The 12,576-nt window shown below is 45.4% G+C and overlaps 1 protein-coding gene across 1 annotated transcript in view; it reads right to left on the bottom strand.

Annotated features, from left to right (window-relative positions):
• The window catches only part of SMCHD1 (structural maintenance of chromosomes flexible hinge domain containing 1), a 1,156,633-nt gene that overhangs the window by 564,166 nt on the left and 579,891 nt on the right, over positions 1–12,576 (bottom strand). The window contains 1 exon segment of the mRNA XM_029591083.1: positions 1,182–1,349. Within this exon segment, the coding sequence (XP_029446943.1) occupies positions 1,182–1,349 (168 nt within the window).

Genomic DNA, 12,576 nt, shown 5'->3' on the forward strand with positions numbered 1-12,576 from the left:
TAGAAAGTAGATTTGGAAAACACGCTCAGCGAGCGTGCAGGAGCTCCAAACAGCTTTGGAGATGGAAATTACTGAGTTGCTTCACTTCCTGTGGGGGGTATATGTACCCGTGCTGACGTCAGATCCGTCTCCAACTGCTAGCACGAGCACACTATACCCACTTGTTCTGAGTCCATCTGGCTACACGCTAGGAAATAGATAAGCACTTAGATTTGTTTGATGACAGCACCATGGCTACGCAGGCAGGTACGCGGTTTAGATACATGCACAGTTATGTGCACAACACACACTCAACTGCTTGCACAATGCACTTGTAATACGTGCTCAGCCATGCATGCGCCACTCAGCTACTTTTCAAGCATGCGCACCGACAGGTTATACAAGTACACGCACAATTGGAGGTGCGAATTTAGGCGCACAAGAACGTGTGCATGCTGACATCACACACACAAAAGGGTGCAAAGGAACCACTAAGCCTACATTGCAGCCCAAGAAAACAAGACTGGAAGTGGGATCTAGTCAAAGAAAGGCGGTTCAACCCGCCAAACCTGTGCTGCTTCCATACCTGACTCCTCAGGGATGTAGAACACCAACACCAAGGAGGAGGAAGGATAGCCTCACAAGAACTTTCTCACTTTTCTTTTTTTTTTTTTTAATTTTATCTGAGCTCAGCCCTAGCTAGCTGAAGGCAGGAACGGTCTCCGGCTACAGGGAAAGAGGGTGAAAGCCTTCACTACCAAGCCTCTCTCGGCCAGCAACAGCTTTTTTTTTTTGTCAGCACAAGAAAAATGCTACCAGACAAAGCTCTCAACTGAGGGAGGGATCCAAAGATAGGAGACAAGCAATGCTATGTAGGCATTACATCTTTTTCCTTTGGTTTTTTGTTTTTTTTTTGGGGGGGGGGGGGGGGGTTGTTTATATTCCCCCACAGGCAATGCCTCAGCAGGGAAATGCATGTTCACCATCTGCTGGGACAAAAAATACTGGCGGGCTGATATAAGGGCAGGGCTATATATCCATATTAGCTTTTCTCCATCTGCTAGGAGTGTTGCATAACCCACTTGTGAGGACTGTCCTGCCTGAGTGCAGAGGAATTCCCTTTCCATATTCTTTTCTGTAGGGGTTTGGAAGGAATATAACACAAAGTTGGTGAGTGTAACTTTGAACCCAAAGAAACTTACCTCTTTTAACCCTGGCCAATCTATAAGAACAAGATTAGCTGCGGGTCCTGCAGTCAGATTCACTCGTATGTAATCTGAAAACTCGCGCCAAGCAAAGCACAACTCTTTGGTCCCAGGAGGCACAGGACTAAACTTTATGCCCTTGACATTCATAGTTTGTGTGCTTTCCTATTAAAGAAATAACAACTATTAAGTAAAAAGCACATCTAAATCATTGAACAGTATAAAATAGTTGCAAGAAATCTCTTGGCAATAAGCTGCTAAATATCTATTCAGTTATCAGATTATGATGCTGGATGCAACTGCTTCCATCACATATTGTGCTGTACTGATTTCAGATGAGGACACTTCCTAAAATTTAATATTGTACATTCAGGTAAAAGTTATAATATATTTCCACAGTACAGTTTGTGTAAAACTTTACTGCTTCAAACCAAAGGGAGAGCTTCTGGTACAAAAAATGGGAAACCGAATAAAAAACAAATATGACTCGTTTAGATTGGATTGCAGTATAGGGCTTCAAGCGATTCTAATCATACTAGCAAGGACTAGAAAACTACAGTCTTAGCTAAATGATTTTCCTCTTTAGAAGAAAAGATTATTTCTTCAGGAACACTCTGTTCTGTGAGCTGAAAGCATGACCGAACTAACAATGGAGAATGGAAGAAGTGCAGAAGGGTTGTCCTTAAGATCCACGACTTTTTCATCTTGTTTTCAAATGGGTCTATCCTGTACCGAGCGGTAGGAAGAGCTGCGTTAGTGCCTGCGGCACCCGCGGTTGCCGCACACACAGTGCAGCACACCTACCGCTCGATCCTAAACATTAATTTTATGTAAATGTAAACCGCGTCCGTGAAGCCTTAGGCCCACGCAACCCATTTACTGGATAGAGCGCCTATACAGTATCCTGGGTGCGCGGGCCTAACGCTTCACGCCACGCTGGTATCTGTCATTTCAAATGTCATTTGAAATGACAGATACCAGGAAGTCGGGACTGCCAGTCCCCCCCCTCCCCTCCTCCCGAAGCAGGGCGCGAAAAGCAGCCTTGCTCCGGGAAGAGCAAAGAATAGACACTGACAGCGGTGAAGCGAAAAAAACCCAAAAGCAATTTTGGTTTTTTTTCAAAATTTTGGTTTTTTTCCAAAAGCGACAATTTTGTTTTTTTTCCAAAAGCGACTTACTTTTGGGATCTGTCAAGATCCCAAAAGTAAGTCGCTTTTGGACGCCTGCACAACTTACTTTTTTTTGCAGCCATCAGCAGGAACACATGGCGATCATGGCTCCCGTAGCTCCTCCCGACGAAGATGGCCGCCTGCATGGGGGAAAGCGTGCAATTGGCCGCTGAAGACGTGGCGTCACATCCCGTGACGCCAAACGTCGTGACATCACGTCTTCAGCGGCCAATTGCACGCCCCGTGCAGGCGGCCATCTTCGTCGGGAGGAGCTACGGGAGCCACGATCGCCATGTGTTCCTACTGATGGCTGCAAAAAAAAGTAAGTTGTGCAGGCGTCCAAAATTGTCGCTTTTGGAAAAAAACCAAAATTTTGAAAAAAAACCAAAATTGCTTTCGGTTTTTTTTCGCTTCGCCGCTGTCAGTATCTATTCTCCCCTCCTCCCGGAGCAAGGCTGAAAAAGCAGCTCCGGGAGGAGGGAAGAACTGACAGCGGCGAAGCAACTTACTTTTTGCAGCCCCCTCCGGACATCGGAGGGGGGCTGCAACGTTTTTTTCGCTTTTTTTTTTGCTTCGGGAGGAGGGGAGAGGACTGGGGCTACCACGGAGACCGGCACCCACGATCGCGGCCGGGGCAGGTGAGCGGGGGCTGGGGGAAAGCTTGCCACCTACCCTTACCCCTGCCTCTACTGCAGGGTCAGGGTAGGGGGTAAGTTTGCAGGTTAAACGCGCGACAAAACGGCAGGGAAAGATAGCGATAGTTGGGGCGCGGGTTACAGGATGCTAGGGAATAGCTAATTCGCTCGTTTGCATGCAATATCCATGCCGCGTGCGGAAGGGGTTGGCCGGGGATTTTAGGACGCGGTAGGAGTAGGTTATAGTGGATTCGGGATCGCAGGAAGGGATAACGCGGCCGGAAAGTGAGTAAAACGCGGCTTAGGAGCAGGGTAAACGCGGCCGCACTTTACAGGATAGACCTGAAAGTGATTATTTCCAGAACACAGCCCTTCAGTAAGTCTTCCTTCTACATCTTGGTGAAACCCTGAAGCTGGAAACCTTGAGTATCTGCATGGGTCAAAAATCATCACAAAGGCTCTTGTTGCTGTTGCAAAAGAATCATAGACCAATACAGACCAGATGTTTCTACATGCTTCCCCTTTTTGCCATAAAAGTGTGAAACTAATCCTGCATCTTTAGGAGATGTGGGACAATTTCCCGGCCTATTTATATAAAGTATACAAATACTTAACCATATGGATCTGCTAGTCTGCTATGCAGAACTGAAGTATAAGGATTCATATTTGAAAGGATTACATAAAAACATAAGAATTGACATACTGGGTCAGACCAAGTGACCATCAAGCAGTAGCAAATCCAGGTCACAAGTACTTGGAAAGATTCCAAACAGTAAATAGATCTCCTGCTGCTATTGCACAGTGATAAATAGTGGCTATTTCCTAAGGGGCAGATTTTCAGAGGGGTATGCGCGTAAGATACGCGCGTACCCCCCGAAAACTTGTCCCAAGTTCCCCCTGCGAGCGCTGAGCCTATGTTGAATAGGCTCGGCGGCGCGCGCAAGCCCCGGAACGCGCATGAGTCCCGGGGCTTTCCTGGGGGGGGGGGGGGGGGGGGGGGGGGGCGTGTCGCGGCATGTCATTCGGGGGAGGGGTGCGGGCGTGGTTCCGGCCCGGGGGCATTTCAGGGGCGTGGCCGGGGGGGTTAGATAGGGATGGGGGGGTGGAAGGAAAGTTCCCTCCGAGGCCGCTCCGATTTCGGAGCGGCCTTGGAGGGAACGGAGGCAGGCTGCACGGCTTGGCACGCGCAGGCTGCCGATTTTGGGCAGCCTTGCACGCGCCGACCCCGGATTTTAAAGGATACGCACAGCTACGCACATATCTATTAAAATCCGGCGTACTTTTGTTTGACCTGCTGCGCGAACAAAATTACGCGCGGGTGTACTTTTATAAAAACTACCCCTAAGGCAGTATTTCATACCAGCACGCTGGCACATATTTGTGCATGTTTGTCAGCCTGTGCCCAGGGACGTGGCTATTTTATAACATTCTTGTGTATATGCGCACGTCATAAAATAGGATGGACGCACACATATGCACTCACTTTTAAGTGGGCATGTTCCTGTGCGTGCAAATGCCACTTAAGTGGAGGGGGGGGGGGGGGATTTTAAAAGGAATGTGTGGTGATATCGCCAGTTTTATCAGTTCATTCCCAGTTCGCTCAGTTAAGGGACAAGACTTCCAAACCATCCTAGTTTAATAGCTTTAACCCTTAAAACCCCATTGATCTGCCTAGATTTTTTTTTTTTTTTTTATTACTTACATGTCATCCATAGCAGAAGTAAAGTTACATGACAGGGGACCCTGGCGCACGCCAATGCATGTATTTACGTGCTCATTTCTTGACCAGGCATCAACAAGCCCATGCCCCGCCGCTTTTTGAAAATTTGTGCGCAGTGGGAGAAACACGCTTATCTGGGAGGCTTTCAAAATCCGCTCATTCCCTGATGCATGCATTGGGCTTTTTAAATTCACTTTTAAGTTTACTTGGTTACTAAAAGTTTATGGACTTCTCCTCCAGGAATTTTTCCAAACCTTTTTTTTTTAAATGAAGCTACACTAACTGCTTTAACCACATCAATGGCAATGAATTCCAGAGCTTAATTGTGCATTAAGTGAAAAAAAGTTCTCTCTGACTTGCTTTGAATTTGCTACTTACTAAATTCATGAAATGTCCTCTAGTCTTTGTATATTTTGAAAGAGTAAACAACAGATTTACATTTGCTTGTTCGAATAATGATTTTATAAATCTCTATCATATCCACCCTCAGCTATCTTCTCCAAGCTGAACAGCCCTGATCTCTTTAGCTAATCCTAGGAGAGCCATTCCATCTCCTTTATCATATTGATTGCCCTTCTCTGTATCTCCTCTAATGCAACTATATCCTTTTTGAAATGCGGTAACCAAAACTGCACACAGTACTCGAGATGCGGCAACCAAAACTGCACATAGTACTCGAGATGCGGCCTCACTATAGAGCGATACAGAGGCATTAAGATATTCTCCATTCCTTTCCTAATAATTCCTAACATTATTTGCTTTTCTGACAGTTATCATACACTGAGCAGAGGATTTTTGTCCACTATGATGCCCAGAACATTTTCTTGGGTGGTAACTCCTAAGATGGAACCTAACATCATATAACTACAGTGTGGATTACTCTCCCCCATGTGCATCACTTTGCACTTGTCAACATTAAAATTAATTTGCCATTTGGAATGCTCAGTCTTCCAATCTCTCAAGTTCCTCCTGCAATTTTTCACAATCTGCTTGTGATTTAAAAATTTGAAATAATTTTATGTCTGCAAATTTGATCACCTCACTCACTCCTTTCCAGAACATTTATAAATATATTAGAAAGCACAGGTCTCAGTACAGATCCCTGAGTTACTCCACTATTTATCCTCCTCCACTGAGAAAACTGACTATTTATTCTTATTCTCTGTTTCCTATCTTTTAACCACTTTACAATTCACAATAGGTGATTGCCTCCTACCCTATGACTTTTTAATTTTCTCAGGAGTCTCTCTGGGTATTTTGTCAAACATCATCTAAAAATACAAATGCATTATATCCACCAGGTCACCATTTTTATTAAACCCCTTCAGATTGGTGAGGCAAGATTCACTTGAACCACTTTTAGTGGATGGTGCAGGATAAAAATGTTGTGTAAATAAATACATAAATTTATGCTGGCTGTGTCCCATTAAACCATGTCTTTCTATATGCTATGCGATTTTGTTCTTTAGAACAGTTTCCACAATTTCACCCAGCACTGAATCTGACTTACGGGTTTATAGCCTTTTAAAAGATGGGGGTTACTTTGGCTACCCTCTGATCTTCAGGTAAAATGGATGATTTTAATGATAGGTAAATTACTAATAATAGATCTGCAATTCCATTTTTTTAGTTCTTTCAGAACTCTGAGGTGTATAATATCTCAGCAGGCAATTTGCTAAGTTTTTTAACTTCTTATTTACAAAAGAGCAGACAAGACTTTATACTTTAAACATACATTCATAGTGCAATACAACAAGAACAAATTCTTTCCATACAGAATAATTAAGGTATGTACAGCAACCCACCTTAAAACACTAATATTTTACCAATGTAAGATTTTAAGATGCAAGAGAAACCCAATAAGGGCACCATATTTTTTTGTCATATAAAACAGATATAGAAAAAGCCCTGCAAAGGAGCAGGTTCAGCATCTACCATCTTCAGCTGCCGGTGGGGCAGCCAACACGGACCCAGCACATCCTCACGGCCCTCCTCAAGGCCAGCAACGACAGAAAGGCTCCTCCTCCCTCGGCTCTAGACCACACCCCACCACCCAGCGTCATCGGGGGCGACGAAGGAAACCATCTAAACGTGGCCAGCAGCCGCAGGAAAAACAAAAAGAAAAAAAAAAAAGCACTGCAAAGGAGCAGGTTCAGCACCTACCATCTTCAGCTGCCGGTAGACAGCCAACGCGGACCCAGCGCGCCCTCATGGCCCCTCCTCGAGGCCGGCAACGACAGAAAAGCTCCTCCTCCCTCAGCTCCAGACCACACACCCCCAACCCAGCGTCATCGGGGGCGACGAGGGAGGCCATATAAATGCGGCCAGCAGCCGCAGGCGTCGCACGCCGAAGGAGCACAATCAAGGGGTCTGCCCCTTTGTGCGCCCCTTAGTGAGTCTCCTATGATTTCCAGACTACACAACTTCGAACTATTCTGGTTCGCCTCCCCCTCTGCAAGCAAACATGTCTCCCCACCAAATTCCTATCTGCACTGGCAAAGGAATCTATAACTCTCTACAAAACATACAAACACGATCAACACCACCAAAAACAAAAATACATGAACGACACCTCAAAAACATCACCCACAACAACTCGAACTTCTACAGCAACTGCATACTATTCTCTTTCCTACTATTCAACGCTCAATTCATTGTGAAAAAAATTCCAAATCTCATCGATCTACTCGAAGACATGAAACCAGACATCATCGCAATAACAGAAACCTGGATAAAAAACACCGACACCGTATTAATTAACCAAATCGAGAACACTTCATATAAAACGTTCTCAATACCTAGACCCAAAAAGAAAGGAGGAGGACTAATGCTAATTGCTAAAAAAAAACCCTACAACTGAACCTCCTCCCTACAAAAATATGCCCACCCTACGAAGTCGCAATATTTGACTCAGCAAAACTACAAATCTGTCTAATCTACTGCTCCCCACTAATAGAATTCATAATGACCAACACCTCAGTAAATAAACCTATCATCATCTTAGGCAATTTCAACATTCATATGGACACACTCCCCCACTCTCCCACCTGTGAGACAATCAGCAACGCACTTTCCACACTAGGACTAAAACAAATCATCTCCGGCCCAACCCACAAAGCTGGACACACCCTGGATCTCATTTTCATCAACACAGATAACTGGCTAAAGTACCACACATTTAAACCAGGTACCATGGTCAGATCACTCGCTCATCCACTCCTATATGACCTGCAACTTAAGCCTTACAACACCAATCAAGATGCCGGTGACAATCACACACTGCCCCCCTTCAACATCGAAACCCTCCAAGAAAAACTCCAAACCGAACTATCAAAACTAGACCTATCCACCACCGAAAAAGCCACAACCTCATGACACACTATCACCAACCATGTAGCAGACACTGTTAAACCCACCATCACAAAAACTACAAAAAACGTTTCACATCAGAACAAATGGTACAATGCCAACATCAGATCCGCCAAACGAGAGCTCAGAAAGAAAGAAAAGACATGGCGTAAAAATAAATCAGACTCATCTCTAACCGCCTACCATAACAACCTATCTTACTACAAGAACCTCATAAACCTCATAATAGAATGCATATAGAATGTACATAACTCCTGCCGTTTTGTAAATAAACCCCCATTCCCCCCCCTTTTCCCAGCTTACCCTCTTAGTTCCAACTTACTGCTCTGCCCCGTCCCTTCCCTCCCCCCCCTGTTATAATATCAGTTACAATGTAAAGCCCTGTTGGCTGAATTTGCTGTTATCTGGAAACCGATGTGATGTCTCGTGCGAATGTCGGTATAGAAAAATGTTAAATAAATAAAATAAACAACACAAAAAAAGAATTCTTCACGAACAAAATCAATAAATTCTAACACAACCCCAGAATGTTATTCACCATCGTACAAAACCTTACCAAAGCACCCAACGAGCACAAACTAACAACCAAAAACAAAAGCAATGAATTTGCAGTATTCTTCAAAGACAAAATAAAGAACCTAATGAAAAACAACCTCACCGACAACATTCTGAGCATCAAGATGCAAATCAAAGAATGCCCAAACTGGTCAAACTTCGATCTAGCCTCCACACTTGAAATCAAAACAATCATAAAAAAAAGGAACCCAACAAAACACCCTCTGGACAGTATCCCCATACATATGATCAAAGCCATAGAAAACACCATAACAGAAGACATAACCAACATCATAAATCTGTCACTCGCAGAAGGACACTACCCAGACTGCCTAAAGTCTGCCATAATTAAACCCATCCTAAAAAAGAATAACCTGGATCCAGACAACTTACAAAACTACCGACCTATCTCAAACCTACCATTCATCGCCAAAATCATTGAAAAAGTCATGCACACCCACCTAACAGACGACCTCGAAATCAACAACTTACTATATCCCTCACAGTTTGGGTTCAGAAAACATCTCAACACTGAAACCCTACTTCTCTCCCTAAACGACACCATTCTCAGAGGCTTCGATAACGGCCAAAGCTACTTACTAATCTTATTAGACCTGTCTGCTGCTTTTGAAACGGTAAACCACACAATTCTCATTAAACGCCTAACTGAAATAGGGTTAACTGACAAAACCCTACTCTGGTTCTCATCCTACATATCCAAAGGAACCTACCAAGTTACAACCAACAATGACCTCTTTGAAAAAATACAACTAAATACAGGAATCCCCCAAAGATCTGCCCTTTCCGCAACCCTCTTCAACATCTACCTACTCCCAATCTGCCAGCTCCTAGCCAGCCTTAACATAAGACACTTTCTGTATGCAGATGACATTCAAATACTCATCCAGATTCAAAAATCCCTGGACGAAACATACAAGAAAACAGTAACCTATCTCACAACAAACAAACAATTGTTAACCAAATTGAAACTCGTAATAAACATTAAAAAAAAAACAAATAATAATTCTTGACAGAAAGCAAATGTTGCTTACCTGTAACAGGTGTTCTCACAGGACAGCAGGATGTTAGTCCTCACATATGGGTGACATAATCAGAATGGAGCCCAATCATGGAAAACTTCTGTCAAAGTTTCCAGAACTTTGACTGGCCCCTACTGGGCATGCCCAGCATGGCACTAACCCTGCAGCCAGCAGGGGTCCCCCTTCAGTCGTATTTGATAGCTACAGGAAGTGCCGAAAAAATAAAATAAAATGTTATGAACCCAACACCGCGGGGCGGCGGGCGGGTTTCGTGAGGACTAACATCCTGCTGTCCTGTGAGAACACCTGTTACAGGTAAGCAACATTTGCTTTCTCACAGGACAAGCAGGATGGTAGTCCTCACATATGGGTGAGTACCGAGCTGAGGATGTCCGAACATGCACCAAATGTACCCAACGGTGTGCAACAGGCACAACAACTGGGGTGGAATTTGGTACAGGGCATCCTGAACCCCACCGGGCAGGCAGAAGGGTGTTGGTACGTCACGTTGGAAATAAGTTACGCAGGACAGATTGGCTGAAGATGGAATCTAGTCTTCCGGCTTTGTCCAAGCAATAGTGGGCTGCGAAAGTGTGGAGAGAGCTCCAGGTGGCAGCCCTGCAAATGTCAGGAAGCGGCACCGATCGTAGGTGTGCTACTGAAGTCGCCATGGCCCTCACAGAGTGTGCTTTAACACGGTCTTGGAAAGGAATGCCTGCTTGCTGATAGCAAAAAGATATGCAGTCCGCCAACCAGGAGGAGAGAGTCTGCTTACCCACAGGTTGCCCTAATTTGTTGGGATGGAAAGAGACAAATAACTGAGTGCTCTTCCAGTGGGCAACTGTATGGTCTAGGTAGAACGCTAGAGCCCGTTTACAGTCGAGGGTATGCAGAGCCTGTTCCCCTGGGTTGTAGTGGGGCCTGGGAAAGAAGATAGGTAGTATGATGGATTGATTAATGTGAAACTCCGAAACTACCTTAGGCAAAAACTTAGGGTGAGTGCAGAGTACTGCCCGGTCCTGCAGGAGTTAAGTGTAAGGCGGATAGGTAACTAGGGCCTGTAACTCACTAACCCTACGAGCTGAAGTGATAGCCAAGAGGAAAATCACTTTCCATGTGAGATATTTTAGGTCACAGGAGTGAAGAGGTTCGAATGGTGGTTTCATGAGCCGCCCGAGAACCAGATTAAGGTCTCAAGAAGGGGCTGGAGGACGTAAAGGTGGCTTGATATGGAGCAAGCCTTTAAGAAAACGTGTTACGAGGGTTTGTACCGATATAGGGACATCCCCGACTCCTTTATGGAAGGCGGCTACCGCACTGACATGCATTCTGATGGAAGAGGTTTTTAGACTTGATTCCGATAAATGCCAGACATAGTCCAAAAACTTTGAGATTGGACAGGTAAAGGGATCAAGGGACTCCGAGGTGCACCATGATGTGCACTTTTTCCATTTATAGGAATAAGATTTTCTTGTGGAAGGCTTTCGTGAAGCAATCAGGACACGAGAAACCAAATCTGAAAGGTTAAGTGGTTGAAGAATTAACCTTTCAACATCCATGCCGTCAGGGACAAGGCCTGAAGATTGGGATGGCGTAGACATCCGTCGTTCTGAGTGATCAGAAGCAGGTGCGTTCCCAAGGGAATGTGCCTGCAGATGGAGAGATCCTGGAGTATGGGAAACCACACTTGGCGTGGCCAGTGAGGTGCTATCAGGATCATGGTACCCTTGTCTTGACGGAGCTTCACGAGAGACTTCGAGAGAAGAGGAAGTGGAGGGAATGCATAAAGCAGACCGGCTGCCCATGAGATGGAGAATGCATCTCTGGGCTGAGAGCGCTCGCTCCGAATGAGGGAGCAGTAATTGTCCACTTTGTGGTTCTGAGGGGACGCAAAGAGGTCTATTTGGGGATGACCCCATTGCTGGAAGAGAGAGGTCGCTACAGAGGGATTGAGAGACCACTCGTGCGGTTGGAAGACACGACTCAGTTTGTCTGCCAAGACATTGTGCACTCCCGGCAAATAGGTGGCCCTGAGGTACATCGAGTGGGAGAGCGCTTCCGCCCAAATCTGCGCAGCTTCCTGACACAGAAGGAAAGAGCCTGTGAGTCCCTGCTTGTTGATGTACCACATGGCCACCTGGTTGTCTGTCTGAATCAGGATGACATGATTTGATAGGCAATCCTGAAAACCTCTGAGAGCATATCACATTGTTCGAAGCTCCAGGAAATTTATCTGGTGTTTGGCTTCCTCTGGAGACCAAAATCCTTGTGACTGTAGATCATAAACATGAGCTCCCCACCCAAGGTTGGAAGCGTCGGTGGTGAGAATGAGTTGAGGATCTGGTAGGTGAAAAGGCAGTCCCTGGAGGCGATTCTTCTGATCTTTCCACCAGGCGAGAGACAGACGGTGTGCGTCGGTGATGTGGACAATGGTTGACAGAGGCTGAGTCGCTTGAATCCATTGTGACCTCAGAGTCCAATGCATGACTCTCATGGCCAGGCAGGCCATTGGTGTGAGATGGACTGAGGACGCCATGTCTCCTAGAAGGACAAGGAATTGCCGAGCTGTTGCTGTATACTGAGACTGCAACTGGTGAGCGAGGGACACGAGTGTTTGCACTCGTTGTTTCAGGTAGAAAGGCTTTTGCCTGTAAGGTGTCCAAGTCTGCCCCAATGAACGACAAGGTTTGAGATGGGACTAAATAGGATTTCTCGTAATTGACGAGAAATCCAAGAGAAATGAAAGTGTGTAGGGTCAAATCCAGGGACGATAGAGCGGTTTGCTGGGTTGGGGCCATGATTAACCAGTCGTCTAGATAGGGGTAGACGTGAACACCTTCTTTCCTGAGAAAGGCTGCGACAACTACGAGACATTTGGTAAAGACTCGTGGTGCCGATGCTAGG

This window comes from Rhinatrema bivittatum, chromosome 2, assembly GCF_901001135.1.
Source record: "Rhinatrema bivittatum chromosome 2, aRhiBiv1.1, whole genome shotgun sequence".
In the NCBI taxonomy this organism is placed as follows: domain Eukaryota; kingdom Metazoa; phylum Chordata; class Amphibia; order Gymnophiona; family Rhinatrematidae; genus Rhinatrema; species Rhinatrema bivittatum.